This window comes from Lepidochelys olivacea (genome assembly GCF_965140295.1).
Source record: "Lepidochelys olivacea isolate rLepOli2 genome assembly, chromosome: 2".
In the NCBI taxonomy this organism is placed as follows: Eukaryota; Metazoa; Chordata; order Testudines; family Cheloniidae; genus Lepidochelys; species Lepidochelys olivacea.
This window is the reverse complement of record NC_140412.1, coordinates 184,846,412-184,871,531: the sequence shown is the minus strand read 5'-3', so window position 1 is coordinate 184,871,531 and position 25,120 is coordinate 184,846,412. Positions and strand designations below refer to the sequence as shown.

The 25,120-nt window shown below is 37.8% G+C and overlaps 1 protein-coding gene across 2 annotated transcripts in view; it reads left to right on the top strand.

Moving 5' to 3' along the window:
- The window catches only part of MLH1 (mutL homolog 1), a 32,870-nt gene that overhangs the window by 4,681 nt on the left and 3,069 nt on the right, over nt 1–25,120 (top strand). For both annotated transcript variants that reach the window (XM_084620166.1, XM_084620167.1), the window contains 14 exons: nt 5,142–5,214; nt 6,741–6,832; nt 7,606–7,648; nt 9,951–10,039; nt 12,518–12,630; nt 14,360–14,453; nt 15,672–15,825; nt 17,109–17,470; nt 19,435–19,583; nt 21,760–21,868; nt 22,933–22,996; nt 23,566–23,730; nt 23,953–24,045; nt 24,707–24,820. In XM_084620166.1, the coding sequence (XP_084476292.1) occupies nt 5,142–5,214; nt 6,741–6,832; nt 7,606–7,648; nt 9,951–10,039; nt 12,518–12,630; nt 14,360–14,453; nt 15,672–15,825; nt 17,109–17,470; nt 19,435–19,583; nt 21,760–21,868; nt 22,933–22,996; nt 23,566–23,730; nt 23,953–24,045; nt 24,707–24,820 (1,714 nt within the window). The remainder of the gene's footprint in view (nt 1–5,141; nt 5,215–6,740; nt 6,833–7,605; nt 7,649–9,950; nt 10,040–12,517; nt 12,631–14,359; nt 14,454–15,671; nt 15,826–17,108; nt 17,471–19,434; nt 19,584–21,759; nt 21,869–22,932; nt 22,997–23,565; nt 23,731–23,952; nt 24,046–24,706; nt 24,821–25,120) is intronic.

The following is a 25,120-nucleotide window of genomic DNA, read 5'->3' as shown; positions in this document are numbered from 1 at the left end:
CAGAGGAAAAGGGGAGTTTCAGGCATATGGGTGGCTACAAAAACAATGCAAATATCAAATGGAAGAAGAATAAAATGGAGCATTGTGGAGGAAGCTTGTAATAGGACTAGAGATGACAAGCACGGGGGTGGTAGAAGGAAGTGAGAGCAAAGATATAGGCAGAAGCACAGTTGTGGATTGAGTGCTCTTTATTCAGACCAGAGGCTCTCAAACTGGGAGGCGAGAGAAGTTTTAGAGGGGCGGGGGGAAATATGCTGCGCACATTTTACCCACAGCAATGAATAATGAGCAAAGCTGATTCCTCCAAACATATCAGGTCCTCAGATGGCGCTGTGCATTTGTCTCTAGATGGCGCTATGCATTTTTACAGATTTCTCTTAAGCTTGCATCGCATTACACAAAGTCATTGCCATCCATACGTTAATCCGTTTGCTATGATGCAGTGTGCACATTTAATGATAAGCATTGATCACAGTTTTGCTTTTGCTCTTATTGCAATGGATTGTTGGTTCTGTTTGTATCGTTACTGTTTCTAATATTTAGTGAGTTGTGTGTCGATTTTTTTTTTTTAATCGGTAAAAAATTGTGTGGTGAGGCAGGGGCGTAACCTACTACAGACAACAGAGGGTTGCAGTCAAATAAGTTTGAGAACCACTGGTTCAAACTATAGAGGTAAGTAACGTTGCTGGGTTTAGCTAATTTAACGTAATTTTAAACCTTCATATAAGATGAACAATTCCTTTAAAGTAGGGCTGTGAAGCGATTAAAAAAATTAATCGCGCAATTGATCGCGCTGTTAAACAACAATAGAATACCATTTATTTTAAATATTTTTATATGTTTTCTACATTTTTAAATATATTAATTTCAATTACAACACAGACTACAAAGTGTACAGTGCTTATTTTATATTTATTTTTGATGACAAATATATGCTCTGTAAAAAACAAAAAAATTGTATTTTTCAATTAACCTCATACAAGTACGTTAGTGCAATCTCTTTATCATAAAAGTTGAACTTACAAATGTAGAATTACGTACAAAAAACCCTGCATTCAAAAATAAAATGTACACCTTCAGAGCCTACAAGTCCACTCAGTCCTCCTCCTTGGTCAGTCAATCACTCAGACAAACAAGGTTGATCACAATTTGCAGGAGATACTGTTCCCTGCTTCTTGTTTACAATGTCACCTGAAAGTGAGAACAGGTATTCGCATGGCACTGTTGTAACTGGCATTGCAAAATATTTACGTGCCAGATGCGCCAAACATTCATATGTCCCTTCGTGCTTTAACCACCATTCCAGAGGACATGTGTCCATGCTGATGATGGGTTCTACCTGATAACGATCCAAAGCGATGAGGACTGCCGCATGTTCATTTTCATCATCTGAGTCAGATGCCACCAGCAGACGGTTGATTTTCTTTTTTGGTGGTTTGGGTTCTATAGTTTCTGCATCAGAGTGTTGCTCTTTTAAGACTTCTGAAAGCATGCGCCACACCTCGTCCATGTCAGATTTTGGACGGCACTTCAGATTCTTAAAGCTTGGGTCAAGTGCTATATTTTTACAAATCTCACATCGGTACCTTCTTTGCGTTTTGGCAAATCTGCAGTGAGAATGTTTTTAAAACGAACACGTGCTGGGTCATCATCAAAGACTGCTATGAAATATATGCAGTATGCAGGTAAAACAGAGCAGGAGACATACAATTGTCCCTTCACGGAGTTCAGTCACAAATTTAATTGAAGCATTATTTTTTTAATGAGCATCATCAGCATGGAAGCATGTCCTTTGGAATGGTGTCCAAAGCATGAAGGGGCATACGAATGTTTAGCATATCTGGCACGTAAATACTTTGCAGCGCCGGCTACAACAGTGCCATGTGGACACCTGTTCTCAATTTCAGGTGACGTAAGTAAGAAGCAGGCAGCAGTATCTCCCGTCAATGTAAACAAACTTATATGTTTTAGTGATTGGCAGAATAAGAAGTAGGACTGTGTGAATTTGTAGGCTCTAAAGTTTTACACTGTTTTGTTTTTGAGTGCAGTTATGTAACAAAAAAAAAACTACATTTGTAAGTTACACTTTCATGATAGAGATTGCACTTCAGTACTTTTATGAGATAAACTGAAAAATACTATTTCTTTTGTTTATCGTTTTTACAGTACATATATTTGTAATAAAAAATAATAATATAAAGTGAGCACTGTGCACTTTGTATTTTAAGTCAATATTGAAAATGTAGAAAAACATCCAAAATATTTAATTGTCAATGGGTATTCTGTTGTTATAAGTGCAATTAATCGCGATTAATTTTTTTGAGTTAATCATGTGAGTTAACTGTGATTAATTGATAGCCCTACTTTAAAGGAATTCTATTTTAGAGACCAATCTAGTGCAAACTTTCTTGTCCATTTTTCACTTTCAGATAAAATTATATAGGTAGAACTGGTTACTTGATATTTCCCATTATAAGACCATGTTTTCAGTTGCTTATGATTTTGCCAAACTCTTAACCACTGAAAATTTTCTTTGCTGGGTATATACCTCAGACTAAATTACTTGGGGAAATTTTACCCAAATTGGTTCAGCTGTTCCGAGAATGAGGCTAGGAAAAAATACATTGTTTTGTCCATGTTAAAAAAAAATTCTGGCAACCTTTTCTTTGATGAGCTTTAGTGACCCCATGCTTTGGAGCAGGGAGTTAAAATTTGGCAAGGAAGTGGCCTTTGTGATGAGCCTTTTGCCATTCTGATGAAAACCTACCCAAATTTGGCCAAGTTATAAGCCTTTGAAAATTTACAGTTTGCATATGCTCACTAGAGAGTTCTTAGATTTTTGTCAGATAAATTTCCTGAAGATTCTGTCCACATTGGGCATGTTCCCCTTGGGCATATCAGTTATGATGCAATCTCTAATTACAACATTATATTTGAGGATACTCAGAGAACCTCATGGCTTAAGACACTCCAAATACGGGTGGTTTTTTGTTCAGATTTGGTTTTTTTCCCCTTTCTAGGTTATGTCTTGCTTTATCTTATACAAACTGACTTACCTTGTCTCTCTAAGAAAAGGGTAGGTGAGATAATATCTTTTATTGGGCCAACTTCTGTTGGTGAGAGACAAGCTTTCCAGTTTACACAAAGCTCTTCAAGTTTGGAAAACTAGAAGACCTGAAGAAAAGCTCTATGTAAGATCGAAAGCTAGTCTCTCACCAACAACAGAAGTTGGTCCAATAAAATATATTACATCATCCGCCTTGTCTCTCTAATATCATGGGATAAACATGGTTATAACATTGCAGCATTAAACCCTTTTGTTAACGTATTTGTTTTTAATGATTATGACATCTTCAAATAGCTAACTGTTCTCTTTCTAATTTATTTTGTCTTCAACTAAAAAAAAAAAGTCCTATAGGTATCCATCCGGTACTTTGACCCACTGCCCCATAAATTAAAAACCAAAGGACTGTCCATAAATATGTACACCTTAGCCCCCACCATCCTCAGCAACCTTAATCAAGAGGGGAAAAAGATGGGCTTTGCAACACATTTGGGAGGTTCATAAATCTGGTCTCTGGCAAACCAAAAGGGAGCAGACTCTACAACTGAGGACTCCTTACAGAGAATGCCCTGCCACCAGTCCCCTTTTGTTTATGTTGAAAGAGCTTCTGCTCAAATCTCTTACCTGGTCTTAACTGTGGGGCTGGGGACGCAGGAAGAGGTGAATTCTCAGGTAACCTGGTCCCAAGCCATTTAGGATACCTTGAATTCCACCCTGAAGCTTATTGGAAGCCAGTGTATGTCACAGAGCACTGGTCTGATGTTGTACCCAAGTTGAATGCCATTTAATAAGAATGCTGCAATATTTTGCATTGGGCTGAGCCTCCAAGGTGTAGATTACAGTAATGTAATTTCAAGTTAACAAAGGCATTTTTACATGCAAAATGTTTAGAATTAGGTAGTTTTTAAATAAAGTGATAATAGTTATCTAAATTCTGTACCTGGAAAGAGATGTATATTGGCTGTCCCCGGTATCTTAAAGTTTGTTAAAATTTATGTGAATTTTGAAGAAAAATATTTGGCCACTAGAGGGCAGTCATGGTTTTTTAAAAAATGTTCTGTTTTACAGTAATGAAAATGTAGCAGTTTTTCATCTTTTTTGTTTTTGCAAACAGTGTTGTGAATATTGTTCCAGAAATACAAAAATGGGACAGTTAAGGAAAACCTGTACCAGTTAGCTTAAGTGAGAATCTCTCCTTCCATTAGAGATAAAGTTTTTGTTATAACTTAGAACTACTGTATTTCCTCTTAACAGGAAATAACTTTGTCTTATACTAACTATACAATACATAGGTAGGGACTAGAAACGTGTACTACATAAACTGATTAACCTGTATAACTCACTAAAGCAATTACATCCTTCAAAGATCCTAACTATAATACTCCAATAGTGAAAATAATAAAGTGCACGTGTAGGTTTGTAAGATACTATATTTACAAGGCAGGTCTGCTAATCTAACTTGTCCCTTGCTGAAGCACTGTCCTATGGTCCTTAACAAGGAAATAGCTGAACCTCAAACAAAAAAGAAAGAGTTATAACCCCATCCTACAGCAGAGGATATTGTAAGATTCTGTTTTATTACCTGAGCAGGTGGGAGTGATTGCAAATAGATAAGAGAATAGAATACAATTGTGGCTCTTACTTGTCCACAAGACAAGGGAAAAAAATTGCAACCAGTAAAAATAAAAATAAATTAAATCACATATAAGCTTGATTAATCATGAAGATTAGTAATTCCTTTCACATTGTCCATTTTATTTCCTCTTCAAGCTTTAAGAATACTTAAAGTTCTCACTCAGACTGATATTAGAGCCCAATGTTTCTTGTATCAAAAAAATCTCAAATATTTGTTTTATATTCCTGTAAATATGTTAGTGACATAGAAGTTCAAAAAATGAAAAGTAAAACTTGGATAAACCTGGAAAAAAACAAAAACCCCAACACTGACTGGAATGGCTTATTTCCTGAAACCCCCTCGCCCCTACCTGATTTTTCACAATATTCATGTCTGATCCCCCCTCCCCCACAGCTACTTCAGTGTCTGACAACTATTTTTTTTTTTTTTTTTTCTGATTAGAGCTAGCTATTGTGATGGAAAACTGAAAGCGCCTCCCAAACCTTGTGCTGGAAACCAGGGGACTCAGATCACGGTAGGTGGTGGTGGTGGTGATTTGTTTCTTGTATTACCATAGTCCTAGCCCAGTTCATGGATCAGTACCCTACTGTGCTAGGTAAACACAGAACAAGATGATGATCCATGCCCCCAAAGGATTTAGGTTATTGTCTGTCTTTCTGGCCTGCACATCTACAGCCTCATCAACTAAAAACGTATTTTATAATTGCCATGTAGTTTTTGTGACCTTGTAGAGGATTTTACAACAACATAAGTGCTTTGTGAAATCTGTCCAAAGACTGTAGGGCAAATTGCACAGGCTTCTCTTCCTCTCTAGATGGTGGCAGTGTATAGTGACATGGGAGAAATATTTAATTTTGTTATGTTTGGACTTGACATGTTAGCATTGGGAGAGTTAGGTGTACATCATATTTAAAACCATGCAATATTGAATTGCATCATAAACTTAATGGGACACTGGCTTCCAAATCCAGTGTTAGGTCTAGTGTGTTAGTTGACCTAGTCACCTAAATAAAGAATCGGTACATAAAACACAGATTAATATTGTGCAGTAGATATAGCCGTATGGGAAGAGAAGAGTTAGTGTTTTTTCCCATGCTGCTCACACTTGGGAGGAGCTCTCCATGAACATATGTAAAGCTACCTTATTATCTTCCTCCAAAACCCACTTCAGAGCTCTTTTTCTGTGATGCCTACAAAATACTTTACAACAATTAAAGTGCTAGTGTGCTGAGACCACTGCCTATCATGCTGACTAATAATGTCTCATTTTTAACTTGTACTCCGCCAACTGTCTATCCATCTTTTGTCTCTTGTTTTACACTTAGATTTTAAATTCTTTGAGGCAGAGGGAGTATGTTCTGTGTTTGTAAAGTGCCTTGTGCAAAGGTGTCTGGTCCATGACAAGGGCTCGGAAGTGCTATGTTAATACAAATAATTAATAACAATAATAGTGGTAGCAACTCTTATAACAAAAACAGGAAACTGAACTTCCCCTAATATTTATGCCTCTAGGAGTCCAACAATATGTTTAATGTTAATTTGCTAATTTCATTATTTCAGTTGGTCCTAAATTCACAGAAGGGACTGTAGCGATGGATCTTGTTACTTAATTTGTATTGCACTAAAATACACTGAGGGGGAGTACTGTGTCTATAATTATCAACTGCAATGTACAATGTACTGCAATGTAGGGATTTTTACCTCAGAACTCTTCTTTGAGTGTTGTTTGATCTGAGGACCAAACACTGGTGAAATTTGTGCCTTCTTGTGAAACATACAGTTATCAAAAATTTTGTGATACTTCACTATCTTTCTCTAGAATGGCATTTTGTTAGGTGAAACTAAGCAGCTAGAGTACAGCTAGAACATAGAATTTGAGTGTTGTTCATAAATTAAAAGATGCCCAGACCATTTAGGTGATTTTATATCAAGAAGATTGGTTCAAATCAAATATGTTTTTTAAGTCTTGTTTCAAATATGTGAATTTTTTTTTTTTATTTTTTTTTTTTTTTAAAATAGTGACACTTCTTTTTAATGCAGGTTGAGGATCTTTTTTACAATGTAACTACAAGGAGGAAAGCCTTAAAAAATCCAAGTGAAGAGTATGCAAAAATATTAGAAGTCGTTGGCAGGTAAAGTACTGAAATAAATAGCTCCAACTTATTTTATCTGTTGGGTTGCCTTTTTGTGTTGGTTAATGTAAGACAATCCCAGTTTATATCCAAATATTTGTTTGATAACTTAGAAACCCAAAATAACAATAGAAACCGTGGACATTACTTCCATGGTGGTGTCAGGCTGTCATTAGATTGACAAAAATGCCACTGGATCAAATTGTGAAATCCTTACAAGAGTAAACTCCCATTAAAGCCAGATCAGAGTGAAAACTAAGCAAGGACCTTATGATTTGGTCAATTTTGAATGAATGCGTTGGGATTCTCACCTTCCCAGGGATAACTGAACAAGTCGGCCAATTTCCTTCTCCCTTTCCCAAAAACTGAGAGTTTATTCCATTTTATTGAAAAAATCACTAAGGGTGAGATGGAAATTTTGCTGTTCCTCGTAATGCTGGTCTGTCTGACATTGGAATGCTTTAGCTTTTGCCTAGAAGTGGTAAACTGATGGGTTCTTTTTAGAAATTATCATAATTTCCTATACTTGGAGTAAACTAGGTTGATCTTTAAATTTCATGTGGTTTGAGTGGGTCAGCAAACTGTTATACTCTCATGTGGCAGCTCGTTTGAACTGAATTTCTTTTAAACTAAAGAAACTGTTGCTGTATCACAAGAAATGTAGTTATTTGTTCACATGGACTTGCTTGTTAACTACTTTAGTAGAGTATGGAGGGACAGCTTGTCATTTATTCTTTCATGTACTGCAGTTTTGTTTTGTACTTGTTTTTCAGGTATGCCATCCACAACTCAGGTACCAGTTTTTCAGTTAAAAAGGTATGTAGAACCTTTGTAACTTCACATACTTACATCAATTAAATAAAGGGCCTGGTCTTTTGCCATGGATTTTGTAATGGAAATAGTCTGTGAGGTCGTTTTCTTTGCATGTAAAATAATTTGTTTTTCTGTAATCTGGATAAACTAAACATCAGTTTAAAATAATAAATCCAAATAAAAACTGAGCATCAACAGTTCAGATTTTTCCTTGAGCTCACAAAGCTAACTCTTAACCATTTTGTTTTCTGAGGTGCTTCAGGATGTAAACCAATCTCTAAGGAGTTAGGATGAAACATGAGGTGGGGATAGGTTGTCCCACATCTGCCTACTACGGGGTCTCTTGAATCTCCCTGTGGAATGGTGTTGGCCTCTTTAGGAGACAGGATACTGGACTAAGTGGACTGTGGGTCTGATCCAGTCTTGCAGTTCTATGTCACCCCCTTGTTTGACTGCTTTCCCTATTCCTGGGATTTGCATCGTTTTTTTGCAGTTATTTCTTTAGGAATTTTCATATGTTGTTACAAATCCCTAAAACAAGAAGTCTTAAATCTTACCGCTTCTGAAATTTAGAATAAGAGAGTATCATATAACTGCTAGAAACTAGGTGTCTTTTTATCCAAATTGGAGTCAGGTTTGGTAGCGAACTTTTCCCAAACAAGCATTGTTTATACTATGAAACTTACTTTTTGCTGAAAGTTGTTATCAGTAACTGGTACAGCTGAACTGGTGCTGACTGTGGTTTAGCTAGAAGTGTAGTCAAAGACAAACCATGTTGATATGATGGTGAAAGTAGCTGCCATTTATAGTAGAGCTTCCAACATTGCTACCACTGGTGGTGGTGTAAATTTTTTGTTTAAAAAATAAAAATCTCTACTGTAGATAAGATCCTTTTCTTTCAAATAGTGATGCAAAGGAGAAAGGCAGCCTGTTATGTGACTTGGAAAATCAGTCTATAATGAACACTAACAGAAATTTTATAACATTGAGGTCCTGCCCAATACTTCTTTATTAACAAATTCTTAATTTTCAATTGACAAACACTTACTAGCTGCTTCTAAAATATCTTTGTTCTTGCATGATTTTTAATGATCAGCCAGCAGATTTCTCAGGATTTACTTACAAATATAGCTTTCCTTTGGCTTATTTTTATTTCATTATATTTAAATAATGAAAAAGACCCTTGAATAAAGACTGTAGTTACCCTGACCATTAATGTTACAACATAGCATCAACAGTGTTTAAAAAGCAAACATTCAGATAAGAGCAAAACTCATTTTGGTTAGCCTAACTTAGTTAGTTAGCCAGCCAATGACAAAAAAGCTCCTTTCTAGATCTGCGTTGTTTTGGAAACATGTTCTCGCTTTTCTCTAAAAATCCTGTCAAATAGATGACTTTTATAGCATGCTCAGAGGGTCATCGAATTCAGGCTATTTTGGACCAAGAACTTATGCTTCTCTCTCTATCATTTTAAAACAAAATAAAAGGTAACCAAAAGCACCTAAGTGACTTAAGAGCCCCAAACCCTTTTTTAAAAAGTCACATAGGCACTTAGGAGCCTAACTCCCATCACTTTCAATAAGGCTTGACTTTTGGTGGAATTTAAGCAAGTACCTAGGTCACTTTTCAAAGTAGAACTTTGGTTCTTAAGTCACTTAGGTGCTTTTGAAAATGTTCCCTATTTGAAAATGTTACCTAAAGACTTTAATGGTATTAAAATATTGTTTATTTGGCAAATGAATAAACCACATTTCTTGCATTCAATAGAAGTTTTCTCATGAATAGACCACTCATGTCACTCTTCAAACTTGCACCTGGAGCAGTTGCCCACTGTCCCCATATCTTGCCACAATGCATTCAAGCACTTAAATGTTGCTGTTACAGCTATACCTGCAATACTCTCCTAGTATAGATGCAGTTTATACTGACAAAGTGCTTTTGTACTGGTTAGGCAAGTGAAATAAGCTATGCTCACAAAGCACTTTCTTGCTGGTATATCTGTGTATACCCTAAGGGTTTTCCCAGCATATCCCTATCCAGTAGTGCTAAGCCAGCAAAAGTTTCTACTGTACACCTGACTTAATCTCCTCTTTGCATAAATATCTACAGACTTTTAGAAAAAGCAAAAAATCTCTCACACACACACACACACACACAACCTTCAGGCAAAACAAAAATTGAGTTTGTGTCCCATATGTTTTTGCAAACTCAGTAGAAAATGTCTTGCAGTTATTGAATAGATTTCTAAAACTTCAATAATAATTGTATTTGTAAACATAGTAACACTAATTTCTTTTCTCTTTAGCAAGGTGATACGGTGGCAGATGTTAGAACCCTATCAAATGCCACAACAGTGGACAATATTAGGTCCATTTTTGGAAATGCTGTTAGCCGGTATGTTGACCATAAAGTTGTTTTTAAATGAAATCTTATTTTTTAGCTCTACTTAAAATAAATAATTAAAAAGACCCAAAATCTCTGTGATGATCAGAGTATTTCATAGTAGTATGGTGCAAATGAATGTAGCTATTGAGTTAGCATACTACACTATTTAAGTTAAGATAAAATAACATAGGGTATTACTACCCAGCAGAGGAGGAAGCTGCAGCTGGCCTGTGACAGCTGACTCGGGTTCATGGGGCTCTGGCTGTGGGGCTGTTTCATTGCTGTGTAGGCCACTGGCCTCGGGCTGGGGCCCGGGCTCTGGGACCCTGAAAGGTGGGAGGATCCTAGAGTCCAGACTCCAGCCTGAGCCCGGTAATCTAGACAGCAATGAAGCAGCCCTGCAGCCCAAGATCCGCTAGCCTGAGTTGCCTGCAGGGCCAGCTCCAGGTACCAGTTTTCCAAGCAGGTGCTTGGAGCGGCACTGAGAATGGAGTGGCAGTCCGTGTCCCGCAGCTGCAATTCGGCGGCAATAAAGTAATAATATTCAGTTATGGACCCAGTGACAATTTAAAACTCTCTCTTGGTCTCTCAATGCTAGTAACATGTGCCTTAAACCTTGCAAGTACTAAACTTCATGCTTGCCAGTGATAATGTAACAGTCATTCCTGTTCCTAGGTAGCCACAGGATATTGGACAATGTGGCATGTTAATTTATTGAAAAGCTATGAAAATCTAGATAATTTATAGAGGCTTTTGAAATTTTTCTTTCTAATTTTACTATCAATTTGAAGGTACATGGTAAATAAGACTACTTGGCTTCATTATTTGTGTGAGTAACAATTTTATGTACCAACAAAGAATGTTAAGACTCCCTAAAAGGATTCTGATATTGGGTAACTATCACATAAACAAAACATCTGCACTGTTGTCATAGCAGTGTTGTTGTAGCCATGTTGGTCCTAGGATATTAGACAAGGTGAGTGAGGTAACATCTGTTATTGGACCAACTTCTGTTGGTGTGAGACAAGCTTTTGAGCTTACACATAGCTCTTCTTCAGGCCTTTGAAAGGCACTCAGAGGGTCACAGCTAAATACAAGTTGGAACAGATTGATTAGTTTAAGGAGTTAACACGTATTTCAAAGGACCATTCAAGGTCAGGGCACTGGCTCATGGGAGCTCTGCTTTCGCCACTGCGGTTCCTGGTAGAGCTCTGCAGATACTGATTTATATCCACATGGATGTAAATTTTGTATCCGCGAGGGGCTCTAGCTATCGGGGCATTTAGTGCATTGGATGAGATACCACATGCTGCGATAGGAATGTGCAGGACCCATGGATCTTGAAAGGTATATCGTGGAAGGTGTTGATCATTACAGCATTGGATATATGTCTACAGGTTTTGCATCTATTGTTCTGGCAGGATCTGGTGCTGCTTTGAGTTTGTGTGTCATGGTCTGTGTGGAACTTGCTTCTGATGATGAGGTTGAGGAGTTGTTCGAAGGCCAGAAGAGGGATTTCAGGAAAGATTTAGAATATGGGTTGTGATTGTTTGATACCCTGTATGGGTTCCAGAGTGAGGTGACAACTAGGGATGTGCAGTCAGAGTGGGGTTTATTTCTGTAATGAAGCAGGTTCTCTTGGGCTATTTGGCCCATTCCGTGATGCAATTTATTTCTCTGTTGGAGTGTCCTTGTTTGGTGAAGGCGGTTTTAAGTGTGTCAAGGTGTATATTTTGTGGTATCTGAGTGCCTGGCTGCAGATAACAACAGATTTTTGGTGTGTTTGGAGTGCTTACTGGATCTGTGAAGGTGGGTGTGGTGATCTGTGTGTTTCTTCTAGATATTTTTCTGTAGTGTTCCATTGTTGAAGTGGATCATGGTTTCCACGAAATTGATGCCAGTGTGAGAGTTTAATGGATGGGTAGTAGTTGTGGTGGAAATCTATGAGGGAGTTTAGGTCATCTGTCCTGATGATGAAAATATCATCAATGTATCTCAGATGTATCATTAGATTCATGGTGCATTTGTCCAGAAATTTTTCTTAAGGTGGTCCATGAAGAGGTTAGCATATTAGGTAGACATCCTAGTACCTGTGGCTGTTCCCATGGTTTGGACAAAGTGTATGGTGTCGAATGTAATATTGTTATGGGTGGGGATAAAATGGAGCAAGAGTTTGGTGGTGTGTTGGGGTAGCTATCTGACTGCATTTCCTAAACAATCTGCACCGCCTTATACTTAGCTTTGACACTCAGAGTACACTTCCCGGACTTGAAGAGCTCTGTGTAAGCTCAAAAGGTCTCTCTCACCAAGAGAAGTTGATCCAATAAAAGATCTTACCTCACCACCTTGTCTCTCTGTATAACCAAATTCATAATGGTGTATTTCTACTTGCTAGTAATGTAACTATCTTAAACTCATGTCAATAAAACCTTTGCACAGCACCGCATATTTTCATGTATTCTTTTTCAAAATAAAAACTGTCTACAGAGAACTGATAGAAGTGGGCTGTGAAGATGGAAAGCTGGCCTTTAAAATGAAAGGTTACATAACAAATGCAAATTATTCAGTGAAGAAATGCATGTTTTTACTCTTCATAAATCGTAAGTGTAAAGAAATTTGTACAGTTTGTAAATACTTTGTTTCTTTTTGCATAATTTTGAGCAGAGTGTACATCCATTTCTTTCTAAAGAACAGCAGCATCAAGGCTTTGAACGTGCACCTTTTTGAAAATCACATTAAGGGCTAAATTCTGCCATTGGTGAGATCTTGTAGTAAGCAGGGATGTCGAAAGTCAAACCAAATGTTTACCTGTCTGCAGTGTTTTGTGGTCTGGAGAGTTATAGAGTGGCTGGAGCCAGGTTCAGCCTACAGCAATCCATGCGTACCATGACACAGAGTTCTCTGTGGCTCTCCCTACCCCCACTTGCCATAGCCTTCTCCACCCAAACAGGTAGAGGCATGGGGCCACCTCCTTATCCCAGGAGTGGGAGCAGGGGCCTTCCTTCCTTAGGGGTCTCTTGTGCCCCCCATCCCCTCGCCCCCCACAGCAGCAGGGAGGTTTCCCCAAATACTTACTCCTGAACTGGAGTTTATCCGCTGGAGTGGGCGGGCAGATTGGTCTGCTGCACTTTTTTCTCCTGTCATACATAGAATCCTCTTCTGGGATAATGTTGGCAGGGCCACCTAGGGTAATGGGATTGTGGAGTTAACACTGCATTAAGATGCATGGGGCAGTTCTGAATTATTGTTTCTATCATTGCGTCAGTTGCTCAAATCATGTTTTCAGGCTTTACTTCTAGCCATAAATTTACTTAAAAAAAAAAAAAAGAGAGAGAGAGATTCTGACATAATCGTGTGACTCTAGGAACAGGTGCCTTAAACACAGACCTTCAGTGCCTATATCATAATCCAGCCCTTGCCAGAGCAGGGGGATAGGTTTTATTCCTGTCTCACACAAGGATTTAAACTGTTCCCTGTTCTGGTCACTAAGGGAAGACAGCTTTCTTATCTCCTTCCACCTGAATATGCACAGAATGTCATCCAGGCTAAGTGACAACTGCTTTATCTGAGTACCCTCTTTGTGCTGCAGGCTAGAGACACAGCTTAAAAGATAGTTGCACAAAAGATTAGCTCTGGCAGTGTTCTCCAAAAACATCACATTGCAAAAAGGTCAGAACACTTGTAACTCTTGTGTTGATCCTCTCATAAAGTCATGTGTATGGTCACCAAGAAAATTGCTTTCCGAGGAAAGCTTTAGGGACCTCGTAGCATTCGATGGCCTGCTGCATGAAGGTCACTGAAGTGAAAAGTATGTCATGTGTTTGCCTTTAACTTGTGGGATCCCATTTAGGCTCTCCCAGCACACAGTTGAATATGCTACTGCATGAGAATTGGAAAGTGAAACTTAAACCCTGACTACATTGAATGACAAAAAGGAAGTCTGATTATTAAAACTGAAATAATTTTGAAAATTTTACTGTTGTTTGTAACGCAAGTTAAAAAAAATTATATGAAGGGGGAAAAAAAAAAGAAAAGAAAGGGAAACTGACCATATCCTAAGAGGACTAGGGAAGAGCAAGGATGGAATAGTAAATGGAAAGTGAGCAAAATACCTTATGGAGCAATTTTTAACTACCATAGATTTATATCAGTGCTTAGACACTATGGAATAGATGCTACTGGAAAAAAAAAACTCAGACTCTTGTACAGCATGAAGTTTTGGGTATAAGGGGGTACTTACGCACTATGTAGTGTGTTTAAATGTGCTGTTTGGACAAGGTGTCACAGAATGCTTTCCCATGATTTTCCCCCTTTTATTATTCATTCCAGATCGACTGGTGGAGTCAACTGCTTTGCGGAAAGCCATAGAAACTGTATATGCTGCTTATTTGCCGAAAAGTACACATCCATTCCTGTACTTAAGGTAAAGTAATAAAAAGTCTTAGGGCTTGTCTTTATTCTCCTGCTACACTGGCAATGCGGGATGTCTGGTGAAGATGTGCTATGTCGACAGGACAGCGTCTCCCGCTGACCAAGCACAATATAGACAGTGCTTTAAGTCTGTTTAACTTACATCACTCGGGGATGTGTGTTTTTCACACTCCTGAGCGACGTAAGTTACATTGACTTAAGCAGTAGTGTAGACAAGCTCTTAACCTCTAATGCCTGTCTTTGTAGAGCTAGCCAGAGTCCGTCATCAATAGCTAGATAAAGGTAAGGTGGGCTTCAAGCTACAGCATGGGGCAGTTTATTCCCAAGCATGTGGTAACTGAAAGTGTGTTTCTTTCATCTTTTATAGACTAGCAAGTCCAAAACACTAAAGAAAAGGCTTGATTTTTCCAGAAGTGTTGAGCACACACAACTCCAGCTGCAGTCTGTTGGATTTGTGGGTTTTCAGCACTAAAAATCAGGCTCCCTGATCTTTTTCACAGCAAGAACAAAACTCCATCTGTCTGCCTCTCTTCTTGCTAAGAGATAGCAGGGAGCAAGAAGGCTCTTGCAGGGCTCTTAGTAAGCAGTGAGGAAAGCTCTCCAAGAAGGCAGGCCTGGGAGAGACTTTGGAGAACCAAAGACTGATTGAAGAGTTGCAGAGAGGGTGGAAATTTTTTGTTGTTGTTGAAAGATAGTTTTGAACTTTAGTTGGGACAAGTGTGACCCTGGAAGGGATGGACTAAGGACTGTGATCTGGGTAGCTGAGTTACCCGACAGAGAAACCACCAAAGTGCTGGAATGACCTTCAGCAACGGCGCTAGCCCAGTGCGGGGTTTCTATATACTATGCCTTGTGACAAAGGGGTGGCTAGTGGTGAGTAGACTGTGTTACATGTGTTCACTGAAAAGGTGACAGTTAGCTTCAAAACAGCTTTTAGAAATATCATATAACAAAATTAGTTCATTAATGGGCTGATCCAAAGTAAATGGAAAGAAACGGGTTTTGAATCAAGCCTCTTAGTATTTAGTAGATATCTAAGTATCAAAACAAGTAAGACTCCACTGCAATATCATTAGTTTTGCAGGCCCATTTTAGCTGCCTGTGGTAGGCTTATAGCCTCAATTGACATATCTTGTGCTGAGCATATTCACACACACTCTTCCATCAGTGGGATATTTTTCGGTCAGTTTTCCTTTAAAATGTTTTGCAGCCTGGAAATAGCCCCTCAGAATGTAGATGTGAATGTGCATCCTACAAAGCACGAAGTCCATTTTCTTCATGAAGACAGTATCCTAGAGTGTGTGCAGCAACATATAGAGAGCAAATTACTGGGCTCTAACTCTTCAAGGATGTACTTCACCCAGGTGAGAATATAACTATTAAGAGATGACACGTCTTCACTGTGTTAATAGCCTGTAGTAGCTAGTATTCTAAATTCAAGATTAGAATCTAGTCTGGGCCAGATACTCCTGTTGTACTGTGGATAGTCTCCTGAGAGCTGTGCTGTCCATTTATGAAGTGTGTTTGCCAACATTTATATTTTAAAGTGACACTGTCAACTTCAAATCTACAGAAATAAGACAGAGAAAAAAACAGTGGCAAGGAGACTTAAAGTCAGTGTACCTGAAATTACTTCCTCCCCCAAACTGATTAGATTTGAAGTTGACAGTATCACTTTAAATATAAATGTTCTTATTTATATAGGACTTTAAGTCTCCTTGCCATTGTTTTTTCTCTGTCTTGTTTCTGCGTGAAAGACCTATATAAACAATGGAAATGATTATACACAAAGTGCTGTCAAATGCACAATGAAAACAGACTGAAAAAAATATAAGGAAAAACATTTTTCTTTATCTTTCAGTCAGTCATCTTGGGTTTTCAAATAACGAGAAGATATTTTCAGACAGAAGGGTGAATTTTAAATGGACTCTTATTAATGTTTAATCTTTTACAGTGTATTAAATTAATAGATTTACTGTTATACATTTATTGAATTTAATATTTAGGTTTATACTTAAATACTAACTTACTTACTTAAGTAGAATCATGTATTTATTTAACACTACCAATTTTTGTTTTTGCATAATTTTGTTAATTTCAAAATATTGTATTTTACATACATACAAAGTAACTATCTAACCTAATAAACACACACATATAGGTTAGGTTTTTTTACACTTCTGACACTAGGCAGGACGAATACCAAATATAGTATAGCATTGCTAGGGATAAAACTCTTGTTTATTATAATAAACAAGCACATAAAAACGTGTTTAAAAAGTGATTGGATTATATTTCTAAGATTAGAATTCTTTTGTAAGTAGACTATTGTAAAATAGTATCTAAAGAATAATAATTTTAATTAAATCTCTTTTAAAACAATTTTTAATGTGCTTATTTGTTAGGGGATTGCATCTTCAGAACATTTAAAGATTAACAATTTCTTAACAATAAAGATGATTTCATTCGGGTGAAATTCACCCTGGGCAGAGGGCCCGCAAGCACTTAAATTGGTCTTAAATGAGATTTAAGGGGCCAATCATACAAGGGTAAATGTCACCTTTAGAGAGATACATAGGCATGTACAGTCTCCTGATGACGCTGAATTTCTCCTCTCCTCTCCCCTCCCTTCATTTTTGCAATGAAGACTTTGATCCCAGGAGCTGAATGCTCTTCCACTGAGGTTGTTAAATCAGTAGCAAGCTCCTCTTTCACAGCTAAAGGAACAGGTGATAAAGTCTATGCCCACCAGATGGTCCGCACCGATTCCCGAGACCAGAAGCTGGATGCTTTCCTTCAGCCTACAAACAAACCCTTGAGTACAGGGCATACAGCGGTGACCCTAGATGATGGTATAGGACTTTCTGATGGCAGATCCAGACAGCGGGATACGGAAATGGAAGATCTCAATGACTTTGATACAATAGTTGCTGCACAGGGGGATTCAGTGATGGCACCAGAGGGGCAGAAGGAAAGTGGAAGGCTGACTCCTGAAACAGTCCCTACTAGGTAAAAATCTATGCTGGATAGTTGTATTGTTGTCTTTATATCAGAGTGGATAAAAATTGATGTTTTTAAATTTAAAAAAATATTTTTAATTTAAATCAGATATTTTAAATTTATATTAAATATGTTTTAATTTTAAGAAGTAAACCCATTGAAAATTAAATTTTAAATTGACAATGTATGTTAAGGCCTAAAATTATAATGTTTAAATTTTTAAATAAAAAAAATATTTAGCAGTACCTACTTGCTGCCAAGTTTTTAAAGAAAGTCAGACCACTTAACTGGTAGTAGTCACTTGCTAAGCACCTGTAATCAGAGTTGTTGAAGTGCTAAACCAGCTTTTGACAACAGTAAACTTTTCTGCAGGTGTAAACAATATTTTCTCAATCTTGGTTTATTCAACTAGTAGAGCTCAATGAGTAGTTCATTCAAAGCTAAGAAACTAGTTGCATTTGAAAAATCAGGAAAGCTCTTTTCCCCCTTCCAATCTATGAATAAAAACTAGATGTGGGAGGATGAGATCTGCTAGTTCTAAAATCTTGATGGATATGGTGATGAGAAGCAGTCGGTTCAGTTCACTGGCTATAGTTGATACTTCTTTTGTTTAGTAAATCTATTAATTTTAAATGCAAAATATGTTTTTATAAGAAACAAACTTTTTTATCCAGAACATTTAAGAAAAATTAAATGCTGTTTTTGTGCATTTTATAATTGAATTTCCATCCAAATAGAGTTTGATACAAATGGCAAGTAAAGCAAATTAATATCTAGTAAATAAGAGTAGTATCACTCATTATAAAAAATAATAAAATTTAGAATCTGAATAAATGTAAGTTAAGTTTTATAGTTGCTTAAATAAATGTAATAGGTATAGTGCATCCTTCTGGTTAGCAAAAAGAAGCACCAAATTTAGTGTAATTAGTTGGATATCAACATGTTTTAATAGTTACCAACCAATGAGAATCAGCTTTTCTTTGTGACAATAACTAAAATGTACAAATACAAAACAATTAATATTGATTATTCAAATCAGGGTTTTCTGGTTGTTGATTTGAATCATGGTTAAAATAGGTGATTTAAATCAGTTCACCCTGCTGTTTATGCAGGTGTGCAGTCAAGTTTGGGTGCTTTTTTAAGAAAAAGGGATCAGGAAAGCTATAAAACAAAATATGAACAAATATTGTCTTGAACTTTCATGAGGAATTAAACTCTTTTTTAAACCATAACACACAAGCCTTGAGCTGCTGCTGGAGAATCAGAAAGTGAAAATGACCATTTTCCAAGGTGAGAGATGAATATAAAGGAAACAAACAGCATAAATGGTGAAAAGTAAATAGGGTATGTTTTATTTAAGGTGATCATGTATGAATCACAATCCCTTATGTTCATGTAGGGAGGATTAAGTACAGGAGGAAACTCAATGTGCAGGGAGGTTACACAGTGTTCCTTCTCCAGTCTTGCAGATATTCTCTATAAAAGATAATCTGACCTGGGGCTATTTAACTATATGCAAAACTCTTAAAAGAGGATTCCCAGAGCAGCCAGTCAGGGGAGGCCCTGGTAATAGGCCTTGTCCACTAGAGCTGCTCTTACAGTTTGTCCAGAGCTATCAGGGAGAGAGCTTATTTTTCATTATACTGAAGAAAATCAAATGTAGTTAAGGAACACACAGGAGCTTTTGTGGTATCTTCTTTAGGGACTGGTCTAACTCCTGTTGAATTTGATGGGTGTTGAGTTGGGCCTTTAAACGGTTAATTTGTCCAATGTGATTAGTAAGATGGATCCCTAAATAGCCTTGACAGTTGCCCTGTTTTGTCAAATAGTGCCTTGGAAATTAACCAAAACAATCTTTCTTTCTTTGAAAGCTAGATGGGTTTCCTGATTGCGGTTTAATGTAGGGTTACCACACTTCACTGCTGCGTATATACTTGTATATCATCCTAATGAGCTTTGTCTCTGTATTGCAGAAAGAGACAGTGGACAGGCTCGGATGTGGAAATGGAGGAAGATGATACCAGAAAGGGAATGACTGCTGCCTGCACCCCTAAGAGAAGGATTATTAACCTAACCAGTGTGTTGACTCTGCAAGAGGAAATTAGTAGCCAAGCACATGCAAGTATGCAAGTCAATTGTTCCTCAAGATGGTTATTTTTCTGACAGTTAAACACATGATTGCTTGGACTACTTAAGATAATTCTATAGAAGTGGTACAAGAAGTCTGTTTGTTACAAAAGAAAGCTTGCTGGGGCTTTTGTACATGTTTCTTTAGCTTGCAGATTGACCTGCTAAACCGGAACCGTGTTCAATTAATCCAACTGTCAGAGCAAAATTTGTATTAAGTTTTTTAAACCATGATGATCTGCTTCTGCACGGACATTTTCCACGTAGAAAGGGAGAGGTGCACACTTTGTCTAAGGGCTGGTTTACCCTTTAGTGAGCCTGCATATTAAACCACATTACTAAACAAAATGCGCTAATTTAATGTAAGGCTTTTTTCCATTCCAGATACAGGTATTAACTCACCCCATAGATGAACAGCCTGCAAAATTGCAGGCTAAATGGCAAGGTTCTGTGTTTATTTGCTCTGGATACAGGGACAAAGTGAGATTTCTTAAACAATGGAACTTTTGTAAAACAAAAAGATACATTTTTTTTTTCTTTTTTGTTCTCTAATTTGCATGCAGAGATGTTCAAGGGTAAGCCATGTTCACAGGAATTTTTTATTGCCTAGTTGCAAGTCTCTGAAAATAGATTTATAGTGGAAACAATGATGGGACAGATTAATTAAACTGCTGTAGTTTGTGCATGCCATTTTTACTTGAATGAGGAAAAGGGAACCACTTTCATTGTGACAGGTAAAATACTATTCCCATCCTGCAGATGCTTAGGGCAGTTTCCTCTCAGGTGGTGTTTCACTTTACATCTGCTGCACAGCACAATCCTTGTTTGTTAGTGAGATTTAAATGCAATAGGAGTGGCATCCATTCAAACATTCCAGCCCTATTAAGCTGGTCTAGGTATTGGAAATCATATGGCATGACAGTTTTTGTCTAGTTAATTTTAATTGGTTGGTAACAAGGTTCAGGGAAATTCCACAGCTAAGAAGGCCAGCATCTGTAGATAACTGCGTTAGCTGCTAAGGCTAAGAAATCTTGACTCCTAGCAATCAAAGGGTTTAATAATCATCTCCTGAAACTCCTCAATGCTGGCTGCTAGTACTGAGTGCAAAATGTCATATCCTGGTGTATCTAGTTCACCCATTCAGTGCTTAAATATTAAGGCATTGTAGTTGCAGCTATTTTGTAGCCACCAAAAAACTTCCCAGAATGATAGCAGTCAGAATTTGAGTAACTGTTCCATTTTGTGTTACCTCCATTAAGTCTCTGAAATACATACCAGAAAGGCTTGTAAAAGTGAAATACATCGGTGTTACTTTCACCCCTGATGAGTTATAAAAGTGTCAGAAGACTTACCGGTACGGGGGCTGGCTCCAGCCCCTGAAGCGACAGGGCTGGGAGCGGGGGTCAGCGTCTCCCCAGCCAGCCCCTCTACACTGCCTGGCCTGTGCTGCCCAGGGCTCCAGTGGCGATTTAAAGGGCCCGGGGCTCCGGTAGCGGCCCTTTTAAATCCCCGGACTTGAGGCAGCTACTCCTTTTGCGCCCCCCCCCCCCTCGCCCCCCGTTGGCCAGGGGTGGGGCAAAAGAGGCAGCGGCGTTAAAGTGGAACAGAGCTTCATTTGAAGAGTCTCACTTTTTATTATAAGCTCACTTTTTCTAAACAATGAGGACAGAAATTTCTTCTGGGAAAGCAAATAAAAAGCTAAGAACCCTGATCTGCGTATATACTTGGTATCAGTGGTGAGTATAGCCCGAGTAGGCACAACAGCAGGGTCAATTTTTAAATTGGATTTTATTGTGGAGGGGTTTTTTGCATTACCAGCTTTCTTTTAGGCATGTTTGGTATTTATTATTCTTTTCCAACCAGGAACTTCTCCAGTAAAATGTGATAAAATTCAAGTAAAATATTCAAGATTTTAATTTAATTTCGAATTTAATAGAACCTTTCTCATTCATACATTGTGTTTATCTATTTTAGGATTAAACTATTGGAGTGTTTAGAATTTCCTTGGTAGTTTTTAGTTTATTATTTATTTTGGACTGAAGTGTATAGTAGTATTCAAGTAGTAGTTTGAGATTTTCACAACTTGAATAATCAAGATACTTTGCAGACTATAGCAGATCTGGGCTGGGGGGAATTTATACGACCTCATGTTGTTAGATGTATTATTCCAGGTCTTCAGGAGATGCTACGTGATCACTCGTTTGTTGGTTGTGTTAGCCCACAGTGGGCACTGGCACAATACCAGACAAAGCTGTATCTTCTCAATACCACCCAACTCAGGTAAACGTACTGATTCATGCTGTTAGATGTGTTAACAACTGAAATAACTGGTGAACACAACTGAGTAGTAAAAATAAGAAAGAGGTACAAAGGTACTGTGAATGCTGCCTTTGAAATCTAGCCAAATTGTGATTTGATGAACACTCAAGTGTGAAAGACCTCAAATTTTTAATCATCTTATTTTTTTGTATTGATCCTGCAAAATGTATGGGCTACTGCTACATCATTAAAATGCACTTTACTGTGTTGTGTCCCACTGACTAAAAACCCAGAGGATGAAAGGAATTTGATTGTACATCACACTTACCGATACCGTTCATTTGAATAGCTATGTTATTGAAACATCAAGAAACCTAATTCTTTTAAAATCAGTTCTGTGCCTGATTACAGAGCCTGCAGAATATAAGGACAATGCAAATTGTATGTGTAAACCTACAAAAAAAAACCCTGCCAAACCTAGGCCCTGCTGCCTTGAGGTATCAAGTTATGTACGGTCTTTTATCAGCACAGAATCGGAGTCCTTTTCTCCCAGGCTAACACCACACAGTTCAGAGATTAAGGGTTTGTCTCCACAAACATTTAGTTCTCGGCAAGATAGGCTGTGAATCTACCCTGCAGTATGCAGATCTGATGATATGTGTTGGTTGTTACAGTGCTTTGGTCTACCCCTCTTTGAAATGGGATTAATCAGAGTGCATTAATGAACTGTTAACCTGCACCAGCAAGATCCACACAGGTAGTTAGAGCACCACAGGCTTGAACTAAATGTTTTTATAGACAGGCCATGAGATCCTAACACATCAGTATATAGAGCTCTAACAGGCTGTAATAAGGTTCATTCTGTAGCTAAGGCCTTGTCTACACTGGCAAGTTTCTGCACAGTAAAGCAGCTTTCTGCGGTTTAACTCCCAAGGTGCACACACTGCCAGGCCATTTAGTGGTTTGTTAGGTGTATTGCTTTTTTCTACGATTCTGCCATTGCAAAGGAGAGAATATGCATATGACAAAAAATTAGACAGAAATGGTTGTTTCAATAACAAATTAACTCTTTTCCTCCAATTCAGCCAAGAACTCTTCTACCAGATTCTTCTTTATGACTTTGCAAACTTTGGAGTTCTGAGGTTGTCAGTAAGTGTAACTTCCCTTCAAATCTTATATGCAGGTTTTGGAGAGAATGATCTGATACAAAAGTTTTAACCTCACATATATGGGTCTGGTAGCTCACATAATTAATGACCACCTGTAAAAAACTGGTCTAAGTGAATTGTCTAGCATCACATAAGAACTCTTGGGCAGAGACAGAGCTGGAATTCTCTTGGTCAGGATTCAGCTACCTTAATCATCCTTTCTCTTCCTGCAACCCTCTGCCTTATTCTGGTAGTGGTTGCTTTATTATTAGAGTCAGATTCTGTTCCTTAAACAGCGTCAGTGTTTGTTAATGTACTAGATTGTGTAAAAACATTCCTTCTGTTTTGCTCTAGCTTCATCAGAAATGTATTAGGAAGTGTTAACATTTGGCGTTTAATATGCCACTGTATTTTGCAGTGGTCTTTAGAGAAGGGAGTGTTTGTAAAGATACTTCTGTATTCTCCGGGGGAAAAAATAATTGACTGCTTCATGAGGAACATCTGGATTTTGAAGGGGTGAAGTGTATGGGTGGTAGTGATGATTGTATCGTACCTCATGGTCACTTACAGGAGCCAGCTCCGCTGTATGATCTGGCTATGCTAGCCTTGGAGAACACTGAAAGTGGCTGGACAGAAGAAGATGGCCCAAAGGAAGGACTTGCTGAATACATTGTCGAGTTTCTAAAAAAGAAGACTGAAATGCTGAAAGACTATTTCTCTTTTGAAATTGATGAGGTGACTACTGCTATTGCTTTTATGTCATAAGGTTATTTGTCTAACTCTTAGGTGTTGGTAATGCACAATAGGAATCTATATTTAATATTTTTGATTTGCTTTAAGGCTAGTACCCACCTGATAAATACAATCACTTACTGTCCAGCAAACAGCAGTGTGTTGATATGGCTAGCAGGTAAATCATAGATATTTCAACATGTAAAGGAAATGTTATGCTTACAGGATGGAAACCTTACTGGATTACCCCTCCTGATAGACAACTATGTTCCACCATTGGAGGGACTACCTATGTTTATCCTTCGCTTAGCCACAGAGGTATGGTGCTGTTCAGCAGTTAGTTAATGGGGAAGCTAACGAGTCTGCAAATGTTACCTTTTTTCTTCGTCGTTTTTAGATGTTCTCTAAAATGAAATTACTAATAGGCAGGCATGCAATAATTCAACCACTAAGAAATTCACCAGAAATTGATGTGGGGAGAAGAGTTCATACAGAATGGCATAGGCCCAGTTCTGACAGAAGCAGTTGGTGCAAAAGTACAACTGCCAACATTCCTGCCTCAAATGACCATACACAGCATTTTTAAATATCTGCCAAAGTCGTAATTATCATATTATAATGGTAATACAGATGCTGACATAGGGGCTATGCTCTAAACTTTCTCTTCTAAAAGGAAAACTGCACTGATTGCTTAAGTCCATTCATTGCTAAATACTCACTATATAAGAATACATTAAAATGAATGTTCAGAAACTTTAAAAAAGATTTTACTTTCAAAGATAGGCAGACTTTTAGGCTATGCTTTGCTTTCTCTGTATCCTAACCTTACACCACCAAATGGCCAAGACAGTAGCCTATTTTGACTTTTAATTAACCAGGCATTAAGTTGACTGACTAGTAATTAGCAGTAATGTTCCTTCAAAATTATTTCAGATTCTGAAACAAAATGTCTGCTCTTATCAAATTTCTGCTTTGACAGGTAAACTGGGATGAAGAAAAAGAATGTTTTGAAAGCCTCAGTAAAGAATGTGCCATGTTTTACTCCATTAGAAAGCAGTATATAGTGGAGGAATCTGACTTGACTAACCAGCAGGTACAGTAACTGCATATGCTGCTGCAGTCACCTGGGTAAATCACTTGTGTTGAATTGTAAAAACAGCTTTCATGACTAGTCTCCCACTCTGTGGAATCGGGTGAACTGAATAACAGTGCAACAGGGTTCTGAAAGAATACACAGGCTTATCCTTTGAAGAGGGCTGCTTTTACAGGGCAAAAAGAACGTGTATTTAGAAAAGTCATTAAATAAGGAATTCCCATGTGCTTAGAAAGAAAACACTGAGAATAAGCTCTAAAAACATTGCCCCACAGCTTCGATACAGGGTAACTTCTCCCA